The sequence below is a fragment of the Hylobates moloch genome, unplaced genomic scaffold (assembly GCF_009828535.3).
Source record: "Hylobates moloch isolate HMO894 unplaced genomic scaffold, HMol_V3 SCAFFOLD_7, whole genome shotgun sequence".
NCBI lineage: Eukaryota > Metazoa > Chordata > Mammalia > Primates > Hylobatidae > Hylobates > Hylobates moloch.
Genome location: NW_026652282.1, coordinates 84,820,555 through 84,843,756, shown reverse-complemented (window position 1 = coordinate 84,843,756; position 23,202 = coordinate 84,820,555). Strand labels below are relative to the sequence as shown.

General features: G+C 46.6%; 1 protein-coding gene across 1 annotated transcript; it reads right to left on the bottom strand.

Annotated features, from left to right (window-relative positions):
- Window positions 1-769: 769 nt before the first annotated feature.
- LOC116811887 (nuclear RNA export factor 2) lies at window positions 770-21,036 on the bottom strand. The gene is made up of 21 exons (XM_032757318.2): window positions 20,937-21,036; window positions 10,427-10,616; window positions 10,049-10,199; window positions 9,657-9,740; window positions 9,441-9,545; window positions 9,245-9,325; window positions 9,018-9,087; window positions 8,773-8,861; window positions 8,545-8,652; window positions 8,259-8,368; window positions 6,459-6,495; window positions 6,014-6,082; window positions 5,872-5,927; window positions 5,624-5,731; window positions 5,445-5,503; window positions 5,180-5,295; window positions 5,042-5,084; window positions 4,356-4,428; window positions 3,639-3,821; window positions 1,167-1,227; window positions 770-1,020 (listed from the first exon to the last, which is right to left on the bottom strand). The coding sequence occupies exons 1-21, from the start codon at window positions 20,977-20,979 to the stop codon at window positions 976-978; spliced, it is 1,881 nt and encodes a 626-aa protein (XP_032613209.1). The 5' UTR covers window positions 20,980-21,036; the 3' UTR covers window positions 770-975.
- Between the last annotated feature and the right edge of the window lie 2,166 nt (window positions 21,037-23,202).

Sequence of the window (23,202 nt, the reverse complement as noted above, 5' to 3'; positions counted from 1 at the left end):
TGGTAGGAAGGTGGCAAGTGGTAGGAAATAACGTATGCCAAACACGAAAGCGGAGGCATAATTTGTAAACTGGTGGTACTTCTCCTACGTCACCATTTACAGGACTGTGACTTGAAAACATCACACTGCTCTTATTTTAATTTCAAAAAGCATGCCAGCTGATTGTCTAACGTGCAAGCATCACAGAAGTGTGGACAATAAATTGTGCAAATGTTTCATTCAACTCTTGCCTGCAGTTCGGAACTACTAAATGCCAGTTGTTGAGAACTGACCATAAGGTGAGATTCTGTGCTACCGCTGTTTGTTTAGAAGTGAAAATAAATGGCTGAACCCCTTCAAGAACATGCATGGAGCACCCGGTGTCAGCTCTCTGAGGAGTGCGCTGGGTAGATGGGCTGAGTCTCCCCACCCCCACCCCCTCCCCCGCCGCAGGTGCTCCCCTGAGACTCCTCCTCGAAAAGTGCACCTTTGGGAAAGGGAGGGGTTGGGACGGTGGATGGAAGCCCCTGGTGTGCCAAGGTAACATGCCTGCTTCTGTGGGCCTCCAGGTCGAGCATCTGACAGAGTCCCACTGTCTCTCAAGGCCAATCTCTGGAAGGAGCGTGTGTCCTTTCTCATGAGGATCTACTGACAAAATTACCTAGGAAGGCAAGCCAGATTCGTGTATCTGCTAAGGCCAGCCAGGGATGAACAGGGATGCAGTGCTTTCAGCCCTGGCCCCGCTGGCTCACGGTTGGGGCAGGGGAAGAGCAATCCAGGGCACACAATGTACAACGTGTAACGTCACTCTTTATTATGAAAATAAAATGGTGATCACGAGTGGCGCAAATACACAGAGCAGCTGGCTCTTTGGATGGTTATGTCATGTGGCCTGCAAGTTAACGTTGGCTTCCTGGTCAGCCAGGCCTTAGGCTGGTGAAAAGAGGAAACAAAGAGGATGTGAACGAAGGCAAAGAAGACATCGAAGGGCTCCTCTCAGGAGATTTGCTTGAAGGCCTCCGCGGGGATCTTGCCCTCGGTCTAGAGAAAGTAAAGAAAAGGAGTTGGGATGTTAGTAGAGCCAGGTGCCCTGGGTTCCATCGCCACGCTACCCGGCCTCCATCTTCTTGGCCCTCCTGACGACCCAGAGACAGCTGTCTTTTACCTACTTGATTCCCAGACCTCACCTGGAGCATAGTGAAGACCTGGCCAGCTCTAGTGTAGTTCCACTCATTGTCCTGAAGGCACCTGGGGTGGGAGAAGAACAGGTGCTCTCCATGACTACCCCAGGACAGACACGCTGACTATGCAATGCCACCCTGAATCTATGCTACCTTTTTGCTGGGTCACATGTACCAATATGAGCACTATTGTAACAATGAAAAAAGGCCTAGGGAAAACCCAAACGCCTACCCCTGACATTAATGCCCACTAGAATTCAAATCAGAAACATAGGGGTATTCAAATGAACAAGGGAGCTTAATACATATTGATAAAGAAAGATGTTCAAGAAATAACAAGTGGAAATTCAATAATACGTTTCTTTTTTATTGAGATATAATGCACATACTGTAGCAGTCACCATTTTAAGGTGTACAATTCAGGGCTTTTAAGTCTATTCACAAGATTGTGCAACTATCACAACTATCTAATTCCAAACTGTTTTTATCACCTCAAAAAGAAACTCCTTAACTGTTAGAGATCACTCCCTGTTCTCCCTCTTCCCCAGATCTTGGCAACCACTACTCTGCTTTCGGTCTCTACGGATCTGGCTATTCTGAACACTTCGTATGAATGGAATCACATAATTATGTGGCTTTTTGTGACTGGGTGCTCTCACTTAGCACATAATGTTTTCAGGGCTCATCCACGTCATAGCATATATCACAACTACATCCTTTTTTGTGGATGAATAATATTCTAATAATATTCCACCGTATGGATGTACCACATTATCCATTCATCAGCTGAAGGTCAATCGACGTGTTCCCATTTTTTGGCTCTTTGGAACAATGCCACTACGGAAATTCATGTGCAAGTTGTTGAATGGGCATATATTTTCATTTCTTTTGGTAGACACTTAGGAGTGGGATTACTGGATCATGTGGTAACTCCAAGTTTAAGATTTTGAGGAATTGCCAAAATCTTTTCCCCAGCAACTGCTCCATTTTATGTTCCCAGTAGTAATGCATGAGATTTCCAATTTCTCTGCATTCTCACCGACATTTGTAATGCTTCCTTTTATGGACTAAAGCTATCGTGGTGGGTATGAAGTGGTAACTCACTGTGGTTTCGATATGCGTTTCCCTAATGACTAATGATGTTGAGAAGATTTTCACGCGCTTCTTGGTCATTTGTATATCTTCTTTGGAGAAACGTCTATTCAAATCATTTCCCCATTTTTTAATTGGGTGGCTTGTCTGTTTGTTGTCGAGTTGTAAGGGTTCTTCTTGTCAGCAATGTGATTTGCAAATATTTTCTCTTGTTCCCATCAGTCGGTTTTCCGCTTTCTTGATAGTGTCTGCTGATGCACAAAAGCTTTTAATTTAGATGAAGTCCAATTTACCTATTTTTTCTTTGGTTGCTTGTGCTTTTGGTTTCATATGTAAGAAATGGTTGCCTAATTCAAGGTAATGAAGATGTACACTTACAGTGTTTTACAGTTCTAGCTCTTATTTTAGGTCATTGATCCATTTTCTGCCAGTGTTTGCACATGATGTGAGTTGGGGGTCAAAATTAATTGTTTTGCAAGTGGATATCCACTTCTCCCAGCACCATTTGTTAAGGAGACTATTTTTTTTTCTCCATTGGATTTTTTCAGCACCCTGAATGATAATCAGCTGGACATAAATATGTGAGATTATCTGTGGACTCTCAATTATATTCCATCGATTCCCACGTCTGTTCCTATGTCGGTACCATACAGTCTTGATTAATGTAGCTTTGTAGCAAGTTCTGAAATGGGGAAGTGTGAGTCTTCTAACGTTGTTCTTCTCTTTCAAGATGGTTTTGGCTGTTTGGGGTCCACTGCATTTCCACATGAATTTTGGGATTACCTTGTCAATTTCTGCAAAGAAGTCAGTTGGGATTCTGTCAGGGACTGCAATGAATCTGTAGATTGTTCTGGGTGGTACTGCCATCCTAATGATATTAAGTCTTCCAACCTACGAACGTGGGATGCCTTTCCATGTATTTAGGTCTTCTTTAATTTTTTTCAGCAATGTTTTGCAGATTTCAGAGTATAAGATTTGCGCTTCTTCTCTTAAATTTGTTCCTACATACTTTATTCTTTTCGATGCCACTGTAGATGGACTTACTTTCTTAATTTCATTTTTTTGGATTGTCCATTGCAACTACATAGAAGTACAAATGATTTTTGTATATTGTATCTTTCAACCTTGCTGACCTGGTTAATCAGTAGTTTGTTGTGGTTGATTCTTTCAGGTTTTACAAATGGAAGGTAATGTCATTTGGGCATTATGCCATTCAAAAAAATATTTACATATACCAGTATAAAAGTATGATACCTTTTCCATGGGCCCACTGTTTTTGGAAGCAAAATATCCAGATAGTTATTTTTCCAAATCGCATGTGAGTTTCCATTACTCATTCCTCTGATGTCCCAATTCCCCCCATCCCCATGTACTCCCAGCACTCACTTCTGAGACCACTGCAGTTTCATCCCAGACTGGGCAGAGAAAGCCTGCACCATTTCCTGCTGCTCCCGGGAGAGGGAGGGCTCAGAGTTGGAGGACAGTGTGGACACTGGGATGAAGAAGGCACTCTGAGTCTCTTGGGGGCTGGCGTCCCTCACAAACAGCTCGTCATTCACGATGCACAGACTGGAGGAAAGAAAAATGCACCCTCAAACTGGACAAGTAGATAATTCCGCACCCCCAACAACAGGATCCTTCTTAACCACTGCCACTCAACAACCAAATTCCTTCCATATCCCTAACTGTGCCTGCCTCCCAGATTTTTTGGCTGGTACCCTCTAACCCTCCCACAGAGTCCACCTTTGGAGAGACTGTCTACCAGCTTCACTAGATTTTTAGATCCAACCCCAATGCATTTACCCTGTACAACAGCCCAAGGAAGTGGATAGTCTTATTCCAATTTTCAGAAAAAGGCACTGAATCACAGAGTGGTCGAATAAGTTGATCAAGGTCACACAGTTTGTGAGTGTTGGGGTGAGGAACAGAATCTGTATTCTGACTCCAGGGCCCACACTCTTAAACACTAGGCTAGACTGCTCCTTGGATCTTCCTGTCGGCCTTCCACAATATTGAGAACACCCCGAGGACTGCACCCACCACATTTCCACAACGCTGGCCCCAAGCTTGGATGGGTGCTCCCACCCACAACACAGCACTAACCTGGAACTGCTGCCAGGGGTAGCAATGAAGGTCCGGGTGAAGGCGAGAACAGAACCCTGAGACTGTCCTTCCACTTCAAAGACAACAAACACCACCACCTTAGAGTTGCACAGGCTTTAACATGCTCACACGGTGATCCCCAGTCAGAGTCTTGCTTGACACTCACACAGAACGGGGGCGGGTGGGGGGGGCGGGGGGCAGACCAGGACAATTGTTCACTTGGAGTCAGGCAGATGTGGCAGGAATGGGGAGGGCAGCAACAGGAACAATCCGCTCCCAGTGACGGGGCCCCTATCATGTGTGGGGCCCTGTGAAAACCACAAGTTCACTTAATTCCTATTTCACAGTAGCCCAAGAGATAGATTATTAGCCCCGTTTGGCAAATGAGGAAGCTGAAGGGTTAAGTAACCAGCACAAATTCACAGAGTAAGGACCTGGGATGAGAGCTGTCAAACTCCACAGTCTGTGTCCTTAACGCACGCCTGAGCTGTGCAGGGCAAACAGGCATGGGCCTAGGTCAGATCAGGGTGGTTTGAGGGCAGAGTGGGGGTGGGAAAACACGGAAGGACGAAGAGGAAGGAAAGGAAAGGAACGAAAGCAGGGAAGCTGGGGGAGTTCTGAGAGGGAGCCCAGCCAGGGGGAGGGAGCAGTGGGGGATCTGGGGAGGGGACTACACAGACACTCACCTTCCTTGAAAACCCCATTGACAGAAAAGCAGAGCATCCGTTCCTGAAAAGGAAGCGCTCAGGTGCTCAGGATCCTCCTTAACCTCCTACCCACCTCTGGCTCTCTGGGCCTGCCCAAGGGAGGAAGCAGGTGCTCACCGTCTGGCACCACACGTCCACCAGGATGGAGCTGAGGTCATGCTGAGTTTGGGGCAACGCACTGAGGGAGTCCACAATGTCACGTTTTGTGCGCCTCAGCAGTTCCCCCTTCAGGTCTGTAGAGGAGAAGAGAAGCAAGGGATGGCAGGGTGGGCGGGGCGGGGCGGGGCGGGGCGGGGGGGCTGCCACATCCTGGTCCTTGGCCCCTGTGATTGTTCCCATCACACCCCCTTACCTTGCCCACTCTTCCCCATCACACACTTACAGGGGTCCTTGAGTGCTTTCATATTCCTGCTATCCTCAAAGTACTTGCACAAGCTGTTCCTAGGAGAAAAAGAGGAGCAGGAGTGGGTGGTCCGGCCAGTGCGGGCATTTCCAGGAGTTGGCCTGTGTCTGCTGGGGAGACACACAGCCCCAGAGCAGGGTCTGAGCCGTGATACTCACGGGGCTGAGTCCTTGGGGTCGAAGGGAATAGCCAGGGAGAAGCAGGCCTCATTGTGGTAAGCACCGAGGAGACCCTGTCGATCTCCAGAGTCATAGATCGAGTAATACCTGTGGGGAAGCAGTGAGGACAGGCTCTCTCTGTGGCCTGGGCCCCAGATGAGACTTGAAAACTCCCATGAGCTGACATGTGCACGGGTGACCCAGCCTGTCTCAGCCCTCCCCTTCCTCATGGTCCCAGGGATACTCACTGCTGCAGGAATTGCAGGACTAAATGCTTTAGGGTCTCAGATCCAGTAAAGTTTTGCTGAAATCAAAAGACAGTTTGGATCTATGCGGTGGACAAAGCCTCCCTTACAGCAACCCAAATCTTGCTTGGTCCTTCTTCCTCACCTTGCAGGGTTTCATTGTCTCAGAGCTGTCAATGTCAACAATCATTGGTGCGGATAACTCTCGGCCGTCCTGGAGAAGGAAAGAGGAAGTCAGCAGTGGAGACCAAGGAGGTGGAGCTGGATGACCGACAAGATGAACATGCCCAGGGAGACAAGCATCAGAGGCCAGGTGGGAAATGGCCCTGGAAATTCCAGTGGGTGGCTTTCTCATGGGGTGCTGGACATCTCTACTATTACATGCAAATGTGTGTGTGGGGGGGGCGGCGGGGGGGACATATTTTCCAGGGAGAATATTCTTGTCTTTTTCAGGAATCCATGCCTGTAAAATGGATGAGGGTCTGATACAAGCATGTAATCTAGGCAAGACCCAAAGGACTTGAGGGCAGGTGTGGAGGTCATTTTCTTGAGTAAGAGGAGACAATGATGACGGTGTTATACATACTTACCAGGCGTAACAACTTGGGGAAACAATCCCGGATGGCACTGTCCAAAACCAAAAATTGAATGAAGTGACTGACAGTTCAGGGTTGCACAGTCTCTCTTCCACTCCCTCTCACACTCCTCCCTCTCCTTCCTCCTGGTTAGCCTCCATCTAGACTGTCCTGACTCCCTTTTCTCCAGTGCCACAAGAAGCAGCATTGGGAGCCCAGGCTCCAGGGCTTTCTTCCCCTCCCTTCTTCCCTCCCTCCCTCCCCTTTGCCCAAGCCCCCGTGGAAGGCTCTGCAGGGAGCAGGAAATGGGGTGGCAGCCCAGGGCTCTGCTACCTCACTGGCTGTCCATCAACCTGCCTGACCAGGCCCTGGCCAAGACCAGGTCAGCCCTTAGGGACGGCCCAGGATGCTGGGACACGGAGGTGAGTGAGGCCGGACTCAGGAGGCAGGAAGGGGAAGGCAGAGGGGATGACAACAGAAACGGGGTGAAGGTAGGGGAGGGACGGATGGGTGAGACATAGGAGAGGAGAGACAAGGGAGAAACAGGATGCAATGCCAAGGGAAGGGAAAGACTCTCTACCGCGGAGGTGGAGTTCAGGGGGGAATAGAGGAGAAAAGGGCTCCCCTGCTGCAGCCCTTTCCCTCACTGCTCCCTGGCTGGCCCTGGGGACCGAGGCAGGAAAGGAAAACATGTGCCTGTTGGGCTGGGGCCCACTGGATGCAGCTGGAGCCTTTCTCACCTGTGTGAGCCCAGTCTGAGCTGGGCATGGGAAACAGAGCAGCCACTGGGACAGGAGATCTTCTCCCGGGAGGAGTGAAGAGTCAGGCCCCAGCTCAGCATGGGGTTCAGAGTCTGGGGACCCCCCCTCTCCAGACCACTGCATTCTCTTCTGAGGGTCCCTGACTCCTGTGCCCCTCTGCTGACGCCTTGACCGAGGAATGCTACCCATCTCGGGCTACCCAGGGCTCCTCTGAGGGCCCAGGCAGGACGATGTGAGGTGTGGAGGGAAGGAGGGGCAGTGCCCTGAGAGGCCTGTCCTTCTGTCTCTTCAACCTCCTCTGCCCTCTGCCTTCCACTCCTGCCTCAGGAATGTGGCCCGCTTCTGGCCCCTTGACTCAGGAAACCCAGGTTTCTCCCCAAGGAGGGCCCAGCTCCTGGCATTGGGCCAGAGGAAGAGATGGCATGACAGCAGCCACCCAGGGCCCCAGTCCTCAGTATGGGGCAGGGAAGCCCCCATGCCAGCCCAGAACAGGTGGGGGGACCTTTTTGGAGCAAGAGAAGGAGAACCCCTCTCGGGACAGGGGAGGGAAGCCCCATCTCAGCATGGAGGCAGGAAGGCCTGTCTCAGCATGAGGCCCCGGACTAAAGGACTCTTCTCGGTCCAGGGCACCAGCATCTGAATACTGCTGGTCCTGGGGAGATGGGGGAGCCCCACTTCCTGGAGCACACTCACAGAGGGTGCACTGGAGGAGGCTTGGTGGAGACAGGCGGGAAACACACCCCAGAGCAGGTGAAAAAGGGACCATGTCAGAGGAAGGAAAGGAGACCTCTAAGCACAGATGAGTGAGTGACACAGAGAGAAGACTGTGTGTATGTGTGTGTGTGTGTGTGTGTGTGTGTGTGTGTGTGTGTGTGTGTGTGTGTGTGTGTGTGTGTGTGTGTGTGTGTGTGTGTGTGTGTGTGTGTAGGAGGGGGGTTTGTGGTCCTCCCGGAGGACCAAGGCTGCTTCTTCCTGCAGAAGGGCACCTTCAGACACAGCTCAGTCACCCAGGGAGCAAAAGTGCCCAGGAAGGGCGACAGGGGTTGCCACTGACCTTACATAGGCGCACTGGTCCGAGAAGGTGTTGCACAAGGGGTTCCCTTCTAGCCATAGCTCTTTGAGTTTCAGTCCTTTCACCTTGCCCAACTCCCACACCGACTCCAGCTAAGAAAGATGGGGAGGAAACTGAAGGAGGGCCAGGGAAAGAGAGACACCTGGAACCTTGGGTTCCGAATTCCCCCAGTCCTCACGGTCACCCACAGGTACCACTGCCTGCCTGTTGCCACTATCCCGATGTGTCCTGCCCTCCACCCAAAGTTGATCTGGCTCCCCCTTCTCACCTTATTTTTGGAGAGGTTCAGGGTCTTGACTTTGGGAGCCTTCTCTATAATGTCAGAAAGGCCATCCAGCTGGTACAGTTTGTTGTTGCACAAGTTCAAAGACAGCAGCTTTGGGTCAAGAAGAGTTAGAGGGGCGGCTACTATCTTGGGCCTCAGAGACAAATCTTCCCTCCACCTTATCTCTTCCACCCCTCTAACTAAATACCAGCACTGAGCCTAAGGCTTCACCTCAGGGAAATTTCTTTCAATGATCTTCAGGGTGGCAGCCATGCAGTTTCTTCGATTCAGGATTATATCAATGTCACGGCCCATCAAGTCTTGAAGAAGCCAAGAGAAGGGGATTAGATGGCTGGGAGGGCCCTGGCTGGACCAGAGCCAGCGCCAACCCCTCTGTAAATTGCCATTCCTAAGTCTCCCTCCTAGGCAGACCTCTCTGCCCCTGCTTGTCTTAGAATTGTTGCTGTCAGCCTTACCTGGGTCAAAGCGGAGATTCTGGAGATCAAGAGCTTGCTGGGAGACATTGTACCGTTTGTTCATGGTCAGCTGCAGAGATAGAGATGAAGACAAGAGGCTCTGAGGCTCTGGTGGTGGTGGTGGTGGCGGCGGCGGTGGTGGCGGTGGTGACAGGGAAAGAGGGGGCCAGGGGAAGAAGTGGTGGGTCCAGGAAGCGGGCATACAATGATCCTTGAGTCTGTATTACCTTTAGCATCTCCATTTGGCCTGGCTTCAACTTATTCTTCACAGAGTAGGGCGCAGTAGAATGATTGACAAATATACATATCTGCAGGAAGGCAGGGTGGTAAGTACCAGGACCTCTCATCCCAAAGAGGATGACCAGCCCCCTGGCCTGTCCTCCTGCCCAGAGACTAAGGACAGGGAATGCCCTCGGCACGCACCTTTTGGTTCTCGTCATCACAAATCTTATAACTGACATCCTTCAATGCGGAGGCAGCACTAGCATCCTGGACAAAGAAGCATGCCCGATTTCGGACGTAGTGGAACTACAGGGAGTGAAGGCAAGAGCAACAGCGTCAGAGGCCAATGGCCCCTGCTGAGCCAGGCATCTCCCCGTCCCCCGTGCCCACTCATCTGGCTTCACCATCCTCTCTTACATCAACCGGAGTGAAGGGGTCACTGCAGTGGCTCCGGATTGAATTCATTAGCCATGCCTTGTCATACTTTATCCCATAAGGAATCTAAGGGTAAAAAGAAGAAATAGGAGGGAAGGGAGAGACAACATGGAACTAAGGATGGAGAACAGAACCAACCAGCTGGGTTTTTTTTTTTTTCTTTTTTTTTCCAACCTTCTACTTAGCTTAGACTTCTAAAGAAAGGACCGCTGACATGATTTCTTATTTTTGTGCCAACTATGGATGCCCTAAACTCCCTTTCCCCCCATTCCGAAGCTCTCCTCCAAATAATCAACCTAGGGTGTTTTAAGTGGTCTTCCTTCTATCAGGTTCCAGAATAGTCTACCTAATGCAGACCCCACCAAGATACTCACTGTGACCTTGAACCAGTTCCTTGTGTATCCATCCTGTGTGTTCTGCCTCATTTTTCTCTTTGGAGGTTTTGTATTTCTCCACGTGGTAAAACGGATTTCGTCTTCACTATGCCATTTCATTCCTCTTTCACATCGGGTGCTATAAGGAGTGCTGTGGGGAAGAAGGAGAGAAGGCGGGTATCCATTAAATCTAAGAAAGTCTTCTATACATGCTCGACTCACTGACGCCAGGGCTACAGTTAGGATTGCTCAGCCACTGTTCCACTCCCCGCATTCTTCAGTTCTCTAATGAGAGAAGAAAAGGAAGACCACGGAGAATGAAAGGGTCGCACAGTCCCGGGGGCTGCTGCGTGCAAAGCAGGCTGCCTGGTCACTTACTGTCTTAGTTGTTGGTCCTTGTGGACATCCCTCATCTCCATGCTTCCATCATTCTCCTGGCAGTGTGAAGGCGGGCGCTCATACCCACCATGTTCATAATGACAGTTCCTCCCGTCAAAATTATCCCGGAAAGAACTCCCACCTTTCTTTCTTCCTTGAAAAGTGCTACCATGGTCATGGCATTCTGCAGCTGAGAACAAAAAGACAAGTTTGAGACACATCAATGGTCCACTTACCATGTACCACGTCGTGAGCTAACTCCATGGTAGGGCTAGCAAAGTGCCAACCCGCCACATAAGCCCCAGAAAACAAACTCCTCTGCCTGTCCAGATACAAGAGCCTTATCTCACAGGTGGCACAATCAGGGGAGGAATCTCGGGAGAGGAAGCAACTGCGTTGAACCTCTTAAGAAATGGAGCAGGAATTATAAAGAACAGAGGTGCGTGTGTCCCTGGGTTAGACTAGATACCAGCCACACACCTGGAAGGGGTCCTCATCTTGCCTTCCCTCAGCCTTCTCTAATCTAACAACCACACCAACACCTGGGAGACAAGCTCTCTCGCACCTCCCAAATCCAATCCCCAAATGCATTCTGTGAACAATCAGCAAGCTATACTTCTTTGCCGGTGCAGTACAAGCTTTAATGACAGGTGGGTCTGATGTAACAGCTTCCCAAGCTGCCCTCCTGCCTCCAGCCTTGCCCTCAACAATACTCAGTTTGAAATATCCAGAGCAAGCTTTCTTTTTGCCCAGCCCGAAATGCTTTCAGCCCAAGACACAACTCTTTCTAAGCAAGTGACAGAATTACTGGAAAGAAAATCAGCAGATACTGAAAACCACTACAGTAACAGGATCTAAATGACATAAATAAAACACCGTACCCGACACACTGTACCCAACAACAAAAACAGAGCATGTATTTTTTTTTTCCCCCTCTACTGTCTTGTAGCATTCACGAAGGTAGACCATCTCCTGGACCATCGTCAAACAGACCTCAACCAATTTCAAAATGTACACCTTGTCTCAGGGCACTCTTATGAATAAAATTTCGGTCACTGTTGACCTCTCTGCAATGTACTGATTATGGCCAGGCCTCAGATGAACTTCTGTAGGGGGGCGTCATTGCTTTCAGTGTGTGTGACCCACTGTCAGGACAGTCCTGCTCCTCTCGACTGCTGGGACATTCCCTGTGTGCCATTAGAAGTGAAATTAAATGTGGGCAGAGCATCTGACCTAGACATTCCTGATGCTTGGTCCCCACAACTTGGAAGTGGGGCTGGAGTGCTCTCTTTCTCTCACACTCTACATCCAACCCATAAGGATGGATGTATCTTCTCTTGGCTCTACCTTTAAAATATATCCAGAGTCTGGCCACTTCTCACCCCCTCCATTGCTACCTACCCTGGCCAGGTCACCGACATCTGTCTCCTGGATTATGCTGCCTTCCAAGTTGTCCTTCTGCTTTTGCCCTTGACTCCCCTACCATCTATTTTCAACACAGGAGGCAGAGTGATTTTTTAAGGTGTAAGTCAAATCTTGTCATTCCTTTACTCAAAATCCTTTAACCGGGGTTTGGAGCCCATCAGTATGTTAAAAAGTTATGACTCCATAACACTACTCAACAACAACAACAACAACAACAACGAAGACCCCTATTGGTGAAATTTGGAGGATGTCCAGAAACCAACTCACTTTCATGAAAGTCCATAAATGAAAGGGAAAAAAATCAAAGACTAAAGTGAGGGTTAAGGGCACACGGTCAATATACGGAGCACAGGAAGAGTCAGAGTCATTTTTGAGAACACACATTACTTCACAAATAACGTCACTGAGGGGAAGAAGGTGTAAAAGTGTAAGCTAGCCAACAGCTACAGCCACAGCCTCAGGCAAGGCCTTGTGTTGGAAGAGAGCACATGTGATAAAAAGCCACAGAGGGACCGGACAGAGAGAGATGCCGGAGACAAAACACACACAGGTGCACATCCACTTGCTGAACTCTGGCATCTCAGCACAATCCCTGTCTCGCAGTTGTGCTGCCAGAATTACAGGCGATCTCAAGAGTATTATAAAGCAGCTAGTACTTCTCACCCAGACCGCCTGGGTTTCCCCTCAAGCCCCACCATGTACTGGCTGATCCCCCCACACAGACATAGTAGTGAGTAACCTTTACGATATCACATGCATTCCTACTGGTACTTCCTGTGCTAGTTTGGAATTCTGCCTACATCACTGCCATGCCACTGAGTGCATGGCATCAGCATCCCTGCTATGGCAGGGAAAGAACGGGATAAGAAGAAAACCAACCCTTGCCCAGTGGCAACCAACATCTGCTCAGTGTTGGGCAGACTCACTAGGTTTCTCTTGACCTCCTCACAGAAATCCCATGAGAATTCTATCCACAGTCCCTTTTCAGATCATGAATATTCGGTTCACAGATGTCAGGTACATTTCCCAGCCAGGTAAGTGGCAGAACAGGAATTATGTCCTCACGTATATTGGTCTGCCTCTATACCCTGAGTGCTCCTCCAGAGACTGCACTCGTTCTCCCTTAAACGGCAAGCTTTCAGGTCTCATTGACAGATTTTTTTGTGAGCAGGCCAGGGACGATGTTTTGTGCTAGTCACTCCTGTTGGGGTGGGAAACAGGTGTCTTGGATAAGGTGGAGATCTTTGTCTTGGACCAGATGGGTGTAATCTGTTTGGGCCATGGGTTTTCCGATTAGGAGGCACTTTGGGCTGGTAGTGTCTGGCATAGAATAAGGGCCTAATTAATCATTGTTAAATGAATGCATTTGATGTAGGTTTGGGATCATCGACAAAACCACTTCTGAGAATACATCCATCTGAACCATTTCTACCGACCTCTGTTTATATTCATTCCAGAGCTACTCGGGCTGCAGCACTACTTCATAACCTGCCTGCAAAACTAGGACGAATTAATTTTTTCTTCTGCAACATTAATATTTTTTCATTAATGTATCCTTAGAAATAGAACTAAGTACCTCCCTGCAGACTGTGGCTAGAACTGCAGCTTTGAAGATCTCAGAGAAGGAGGCTTTTGCAAATAGTGCTGACAGAAATGAGGAGAGGCGTTCCCTGAATCCAGCAGACAGAGCTTTCTGGACATCTGGTCTCTGTAGGAAGAATGCTCTGGACCTACAGGCATGTTGTGTTCACTCAGCCTTGTGGCAGACAGGAAGCATCATCTCCGTCTCAGAGAAAGGGAAGGATGTGTGGTCTGTGTGTCCGTGTTGCCCATGCGAGCAAGTATTAGTGTTTTGTATTACATGCTTCTACAATTAGGTTACAGATACATGTACTCCGAATCATGTTGGTAAACACATTGCCACACAACACTGGATCCCACTGCACATTTCTTTTCGTGTGTTATGTATTACATATGGCCAAATTTTGTTTCTTGTTCAAAATATGCTTTTTAGTGCTTTTTTTTCTTTTTTACCTCTCGGTGTTTTGATATTTGAACTGATAGTTTTAAAATAAGAAAGTAAGAGAGTTCCCTGTACACAAAAGTAATGGAACAATATCCACAGGTTGACCAGGGTTACAGAGCACCCCCAGCGGGGGTGGCCAAAAAACCCAGTGGAACACAGCCAGGGCTTCAAAGTGGGTTTAAGATTTTGAGTCCCCGCTCTACAGTTTCCCAGGAGAAGCACGTGAGTACTTTTAAGCATAAAGTGATATTTTCGTGAGGATTTTCAATGATATTTACACCAATACACACTTCCACTAACCGTGTGTGAGTCGACATAATTGTCACATTCACCAAAGTTGAAATGAAAAAAAAAAAAAAAAAAATGTTAAGAGCAGCCAGAGAGAAAGGTCGGGTTACCCACAAAGGGAAGCCCATCAGACTAACAGCGGATCTCTCGGCAGAAACTCTACAAGCCAGAAGAGAGTGGGGGCCAATATTCAACATTCTTAAAGAAAAGAATTTTCGACCCAGAATTTCATATCCAGCCAAACTAAGCTTCATAAGTGAAGGAGAAATAAAATCCTTTACAGACAAGCAAATGCTGAGAGATTTTGTCACCACCAGGCCTGCCCTCAAAGAGCTCCTGAAGGAAGCACTAAACGTGGAAAGGAACGACCGGTACCAGCCACTGCAAAATCATGCCAAATTGTAAAGACCATCGAGGCTAGGAAGAAACTGCATCAACTAACGAGCAAAATAACCAGCTAACATCATAATGACAGGATCAAATTCACACATAACAATATTAACTTTAAATGTAATTTTCTGCAATATGCCTAACCATTCAGAAGTCATTCTTACACTTTGATCCAGACATTTCACTTTTCGAATTTATTACATAAACCACTCTCTGTCTAAATATATACATATAATTATACGGCTGTGCTTTACAGGTTCTTTGGGACAGAAGGATGACGGGACCAGAGAGTGGCTGATATTGTCAAAGGGAGAAGTAGAAATGACTGCCCTTGCAATGAAGTAGACATGGCAAGGAAGGGGCATGAGTACCTGGCATACAGGGTGAAAGGGTCAAGGGATGGATGTGTGGGTCAGAAAGAAGAGGGTGAGTACAGAGAAGACAAAGAAACACACATTGAAAACGCCTCCAGGGAACTGAATTCATCCTGGTGATATGCTCCCCTCTGAAAACCCTCCTTCCTTCCTGTCCATGTACATCTTGTCTGTCCCTGTTACTTCACTTCAAGTTGAACACCAGAGAAACAGTTCTCACACAGTCCGTAAAAAGGAGAGATGGTATAGGGCAACAGTGTGCAATGATGAGTCTCTTGGACAGAAGGCTGGAGTCGGGACATCGGTTCCAGAAACCACACCCACCATTGCCCAGCAGACTTTGAGTGGGCCCTGTCGTACCGCTCATTTCAGCCTTGACACAGAGTCGCACATTATTGGTTACGGGCCTAGGATTCGAAGTCAGATCCATCAGGACTTCAATCCTGGTGCTAAATTCTAGGATCCAAGGCAACTAACTGACCTCGCTGTGACTCAAGTTCTTTTTGCTTGTTTTCCCCGTAACTCAAAGATAGTAACAGTTTCTACCTCATGGGCTACTGTAAAAATTAAGTGAGTTAACACATGGAAATACGTGAAAAGCACCTGGAGAAATGCCCGTGACCTAACAAGCACTATAAATAAGTTGTCTATTACTATGTCGAGAACTTAGTACAACATCTGGCGTTTATTGAGGGAGAAATACGTGTTAGTTGCATTCGTTGTTATTAGTCCTCCTGGAAATGACAAGGAAAAGAGATGAGTGTGTGGCATCCGGTTGCCATGTCAGCTATTGATGTATTTTACAAAGCGGCAGTAGTAAAACAGGGCAGCCCCGGCTCCAGTGGGGAGTCATCTGACATACGGATTAAGGGAACCAAAATAGAAAGCTCAGAGCATGAAACAGGTTATTTGGAAGGATTCAGTAGGGAGCTTAAGTTCCCGTTTCCGATCTTTCAGGAAAAAAAATGTATTATTATGCAAGAAATGTTCCAGGTTTAAGTGGCAGACTATAAGCAACAAGGTAGAATACTCGTCACACCACATGATACAAAGGGAAAGAAAAACAAAGTCAGGTTATAAAACTGTATGTTACAGTATGATTCCTCAGAAGAAAATATTAATGAAAAGTTATGTTTTCATTTGTAAATATAAACACAAACAAGTCAGGGTAAAGGGACACGTGAGAATGTCAACCATGTGTAGAAGTAGGTGGCTGGAATGCAGAATCGTTATACTTTCACACCTACGCTTTATACTTGTATAAGAGGATGTTTATGGCTGGGTCGGGTTTTGTCAAGTGCTTGGGGAGAAGCACTTTTCCTGCAGACCCACATACAGCATAATGGAAACCGTTTATTACTGATAATCAGGTGTGAATATCTTCTCTCTGATTAATAAGCTAACCTCACTTTCGACGACTCATTCAACTTCTCCTGATCCCAGGTTCCTTATATGTAAAAATCAGAGATTAGGGCTAGCTACCACTTCAATCAAGATACAGAACATATAACACAACCCAAAAGGTTTCCAGTTGATCTCCTCTTCATCCCTTGGCTCCATGCAAACATTGATATACTTTCAGTTACTATATATTCGTCTTCCTGTTCTAGGACTTCACACAAATGGACTCATACATGCTGTACCCCTTTGGGTCTGGCTTCTGTAACTCGGCATAATGTTTCTGAGACCCATCCATGTTCTTGACTTTTCCTTGCTGAGTAAAAGCCCCTTGATGGATATACCATAATTTGTTCACCTTTGATGTTCTTTTAATGAAGTTTCAGGAGGAAGTGAAAGGAGATCCTTGCCTTCAAAAAGCCATCTTTCTTGGGCAGTCTTCTATTCTTTTATAATAGACACAATTTCATCCTTTGTCCCTCCTTTGTCTCTCTGGGGAAATATTATCTTAATGTCTGTTTCAGCCTCTTCCATTTTTTCTGTTCCCTCAGTGCCAATTATTGGATTTGTTGAGTTTGTGCCATCCCTTCCTTGCTGATCCTGGGTTGTGGCTGTCTTCTGCAGAGGAAGCTCCACTGCTGAATCAGCCCTGGACTCACAGACACTTAGCTTTAATCCATACCTTGCTCTGGCCTTGCCGGCAGTTTAGCTTCAAGCTGGACACAACCTGTGGTGGCCCCGGCTTTACCACTGTGTTTCCCCATTTCCTTTCTCTTTGAAAAAGACAATCTTCTCGATGTCTTACATGGGAATCTTTATTTCATATTTTCCAGTGTAACTATGTATTTATTATTACTGTAATATTATCATTCTGAAACCACAATTATAAGATTTTAAAATTAAATGTTGTAAAAGGCTTGCATTCTTATCATTTAAATTGTTCAAGCAGTTCTCAACCATGATTACACATTAGAGCCACTTGGGGACACCCAGACGATTCACTAGCACCAGGACACACCCAGAACAATCAAAGCAGAACCGTGGTTAGATCGAGGCAACCACATTTTTAAACTCTCCATGTGAATTGCAGTGTGCAACCAAGGTTGAAAACAACTGTGTTAAAGCCTCAGTTTTTGGCTTATGCTTGCCAGAGGATCCTAGGAATAGCTGCCTCCTCATTTTGCTGACTTCCCACTCAGCACTGTTTTGGGGACTCAGTGAGTCTATTAGCTTAGAGGTCAGCAACTTATTAGCTTAGAGGTCAGCAACTATGCCCTGTGGGCCAGATCTATCCCAGATCCCCATTTCCTTCAAGGTCTTTTGCTTGCAACCAATTTTGCTGCCAAGTACTGTGTTAATCAAGGTCCCACCTTGCCTATGCCAGAATTCACTCTAGCTCTTTTATACAAACAAGATATCTGTAATAAAATATATTACATAGCTTACAAAAACTCTGTGAGGGCCAGAAAAGCAGGCCTGGACGCTGCACAGCCAGGAGAAGTCCACCCACGTGATGGAACTGCTACAGCTGAAATACCACTGCTGCCTGCCCGTTAATTGACATGCATGACAGAGACTGAATTCTAGAAACTCTGCAATGGCTGCCCCATAAAAACTGGAGATCTCCCTCATCACAGGTAGTCCACCCCACATACGGCTCCCATGTTATTCAGTTCCACCTCTGAGTCTCATGTTGGCACATAACGCTTGATGCGATAGATATCCCATTTGGGACCCTAACTGCAGGGGACTCTGGTAAATTGCATGTGTGTGAGAGTGTATTCGTGTGTGTGTGCGTGTGTGTGTGTGTGTGTGAGAGAGACAGAGAGAAAGAGAGTGTGTGCGCACATGCGTGTGGTCATGTGCATGTGTGTTTCCTTTCATGTTCCAACTTTCTAGTCTCTACAGTACGGGAAAGCATATAAGAATGTTTAAGAGTGTGGGAATAGTTGCCAAGTAAGCAGATTCATCGTATATTTCACAAGACATGTTTTCTATTGTGAATGGTATATTTACAATAATGATGGTATTTTCTTTGTTACAATGGTTTGTGTATATTCGTCTTATATCCAACAAACTTGTTAATCTCCATTATTAATTCTAATTTTCTGTAGCTTCTCGAGTTTCATATGAAGATAGTCACGTTGACAGCTTTATTTTCACTTTTATACACGTATTAATTTATGTATGTAGGCATGCATGTATCACAGCTCACCACACTGCCTAGTATGGCATACGGCTTACTGCACTAGACTCAGTACGACATTGAACAGAATTCGTCATACCAGTCATCTTTATCCCTTTTCTGACTGTAAGGAGAATACTTCTAATGTTTTACTCTTAAGGGTGGTGTCTGATGGGGTCTATTGTTTTGATACCCATTGTCAGTTTAAAGAGATAGCTTTCTATGTTACCGATCTCCTGAGAATTATTGGTATTGTTGTTGTTCAATCCCGGTTGGTTAATTTATTGCATACTTTTTTTTTAACTGGATCTTTTGTGGTATTTGTCCTGTCCTCCTCCCTTTATTCAGCTAATGTGTTAGATTACATTATGGATCTCTTAAAATGTTAAACTCAGCTTGCATGCTTGGGATTAAACACAGCCTCGTCATGCTGTATTATCTGCTTTACCCATTGTTGGGTTTAGTTTGTTATTAATTGATTTATATTATTTGCGTTTATGTAACTAATTCGGGTTGGCTAGTAATTTTGCCTTTGCATGTATTCCTCGTCAAGAATACATTGAATAAACCAAGGTTTTCCATTCCTTCGGTTTGGAAAGTTATATATATTTTTCCCCTGGAATTCATCTATTGAATCTAAATTATCAAATTTTCACATCCTTTTCATAATGTGATCTTTTTCAATCTTTTCTGTCACTGTAAGTGTGACACTATCTTCATTCCAAAAGTGGCTGACCTGCGCCATCTCGCTAATTTTCTCTGCCCAGGTGGCCAGAGATTTTATCATTATCCTGCGCTTCTGAAACACTGACATCTAGCAGTTTTGTTCAATTCTCTCACATCTGTTTTCACTTTCATCAAGGTAGGCTCTATCTTTTATCATTTTTCCTTAACGTAGTGGAAAGACATGGGGATTATTCCATATTAAGTAAATGATCAATGAAAAGTCCTTTCATCTACCACCTGGCTTTATTTTTATAATTGAATACAATGGATATTCAAATATCCAATACATTCCCTCATTTGGAAAAGACCTCTGGCTTATCAATGCTGGTCTTTTTAACCAGTGCCATCGTGTCTATTCAATTAAACTATCAGATGATTAAGGAAGAGGGTATTGCATCATTGATGTAAAAGAATTTTTACTATAAGCTTCCTTTAAGAGAAGAGCAGGCAGCGCAGAAAGAAGCAGAAAGGACATCGACTTTGAAATCATGCCTGGGTGGATTCAAATCCTGATTCTGTCACTTATGGCCCGTGTGATGTTAGGCAAGTACTTAATCCCTCCCAGCTTTGATTCCTTCATGCAGTAGTCAGTGCTGCTATTTACCAAGTGTTTACATTCTCCCCTGTACCAGGCACCTGGTAGGACTGCCCGACCTGACTGCCTTCCTTGGGGCAGGGCCGTGCATGTGACTAGCTCTGGCCAATGGGTTGTGAGTGACGAGTGACATGGGTTATTTCTGGGTCAGAACCTTTGGTTGTTGGTTTGAGACCCTCTAGGGCTCTCTCCCACTCTGACGCAGTGAGTAACCCTTTTCTAGATGGTGGCTGCTCCATTAGTTTGGGTCTCTGAGTCATTGCAATAAGAATCGCTCAGAACCCAACATCCACCATCCCATGAAGGATATGCACCTGGCATAAACATGCAGCAGGAGTGAGAAATAAGCCACTGAGGTTTGGGGGTTGCCTATAAGCACAGCGTTACACTCAGCCTCTCCTGACTCATATATCTCATCTGTCACTTAAAATAACACCCTCTCAGGATTTTCCTGAGGGTTAAATGCAGTAACTTGCATGACAGCCGAGGTTATCACAGTGCTTGACATATGACACGGGCTCAAACTATGGCAGCTGTAATTATTAAGTAATAATAAAATGGTTCCGAAGAAGTGCGGTTTTTTGTTGTGTAAAATGAGCGGTACTGCATCTGCTTGTCCTGACAGGTAAGTTGTATCTCGTTTTCAAGAGTGGGGCACTTTATTTGCTGCCACAGGTAAGGCTTCCTAATGACTTGCATTTATGCACATACTGTTTGCCACCACCATGGTACCAGACGCATGCTTGGCGGTATCTCTGAAGAGTAAAAAAGTAGAAAGATTCAAGCAGGAGAGACTGACTGATGACATAAGATAAAATGAATTAAAGAGCAACAATCAATGTCTTAATGAGCAGAATAGATTACAACTATTATAAACCCACATTGCATTGTTCTGAGTAAACAAAGGCACAAGGTTTTAAAGTGTTAGAAGATGTAGTCTGAACAGGGTTTCCCCAAATATTTCCTGAAGAACGCTGGTACCTCAAATGCTCTGTGGAAAAAAATGTTCCATTCCCATACAAGTTGGGGAAAGTAGCCCTCCCTTTGAGACTCGTGTTGTTTATCAGCATATCATCTAAAAAATTCCTACGGTATTCGTTTACCTTCAGTTCTGTATGTCCCACGCTTCTTTAGAGTAGAGCACATTTTGTTGTTGCTTTGTCCTGACGCTAGAGTCTCACAGAACGAACTTGGAAATGCTGAAATGAGACAAAAATAGATTATTCAAGCTACATGTAATATCAAATATCACAAGTGACAATATTCTCTAACCATCTGCCAAGCAATATTTAAAACTCCGTAAGTTTAAGCACAATCTTGCTATTTGCTCAACTTCATTCACCCAATACCGCTTTCATGATGTACCAAATGTTATCACCCACGATTGTACCTTAAATCCATTCACTATACTTTTCCACAGGAAGAAAAGGGGAGAGTTTTCAGGAAGGAATCTAAGAAGCAATCATTAGAAAATCAGGGGTTGATGGGGGGAGAATCAGAAACAAAAGAGTGTGAAGCTATACTACTATAAGCTACTGAGAGATCCTAAGCGCACACACACACACACACACACACACACAAATTGTCACCCACTCCCAAATGTACTTTTTAAAGCCAATGAAGTTCAAATAAAGTATAACAAGTAAATTCTGAATCGTCACATCATGACGACTTGGACACTTTTATTGAAATATCAAATTCTCTTTTTAAAAAAATTCCCGATTCCCCTCTCTCCCTTTCGCCCACCCCACTGAGCCCATGTTTAGAAGGTTTAGTAGAAAAATAAATCATGGAAACAAAGAGAATCCTTACATAATCAAATAAGAGACAGAAATTAAGATTGGGTCTGGAATTGTCGATACAAACCGGGATCTAGGCAGTCTCCAGTGTCCTTAATAACAACATGGTCTGAGGAGGGGCAGAGGACAGAATCACCTGGCACAGACGGTGTATCAGACAGAGTGACAGGCAAGGGTAGGGCTTTTAGTGTGGGGGCGGGAAGGGGGGGGGGGAATCCCATCAGGCTTCCACAGCCTTGCCCCTGAGAAACGACTTACAAGTTCATGAATCCCTGCCGCCCCACTACCAACCCTACCCCTATCCCCCTAGCCTCACATTCTGCCCCAGTGCTTTCTCCTCCTTCACTTCACTCTCTACCAACAACAGCTCCTGTGAGTCCAGGATCAAGGCGGATGGCAGACATCGATGCATGGGCGCGTACGCGCGCGCACACACACACACATACACATGCGCGTGCGTGCGCGTGCGCACACAGTTTCTCTGCCAGGTGTTCACAACTTCGGCCACATTAGGAAAGTCCTCCACTACCTCCACCCAAACCCCTCATACCCCCCGACCCTCCCGCATCCCCCACCATCCCTCACCCCCCCCGACCCACATCCCCAGCCCCTCAGAGCCTCTGCTATTTGGAGATTGCTCAGCCACGCCTTAAAGCCCAATTCTCAGTAAACTTCTAGTACCGGCTGGTTCCACTGGTACCAGACTTCCTTCCAGCGCGGCAGGATATGGAAGTTGCAGGAAGGCTTGAGATCTGAGCCAGAGTCCAATAAAACTTCCGCCTGAGTCAGGGTGTGGAGCCGGAAGCACCTCTCTGACAGGATTCGGAGCACTCAATCTTCACGTGAATGGGAGGGTGCGGAATCTCGCATAAGAGCCACATGTACGACAGCCATTGGTTAGCTGCGGTGCTCACAGGACCGCAAAGGCTTTGCCTGCCACGAGATGATGGGAGCCACTTGGCTGCCCACACACGCATCTGCAGAGTTCGGCAGCTCACAATCTTCACGTGACAGACAGGAATGAGCCTGACACTGTGGCCATGGGGAGGGGTGGGTGGGATCAGTGTACATGACCATAGCATCCCCATGACCCTAAACAGTAGGTCATCTATATGACTTCGAGGGCCGAGACTTCCACATGCTGGTAGCCAGTGATGGCCAGGTGAGGGAAGAATCCATGTGAGCAACAGGGTTCAGGAGTCCACCATACTGTAGTGACTGGAAGAGCTGGGCCCATCACATGGCCATAGGAGCAACATGACAAGAGAGGCCACAAGACCTCAAAGTTTTAGAGCCCTTGGTGCTGATATGACCAGTAGGGCCCTATCAGTAGGGCTCATAATTGTAGTGTTCACATGATGGTGGCATCCACGTGGCTTGCAGCCTTAGGATCCTGCAAGGCTCAAGTACCCAGGATAGGTGGGTGAGCTTGGGTCAACTTCCTGACAGTAGAATCCAACCACTGTAGAGTTCTCCTGATCTGCATGTTTCAGGAGACCGTTCTGTTCATGAGACCTGGAGCTCTGAGATTGCCCGTATTGCTGAGATGGTGGTACCTCCAGATAACCTT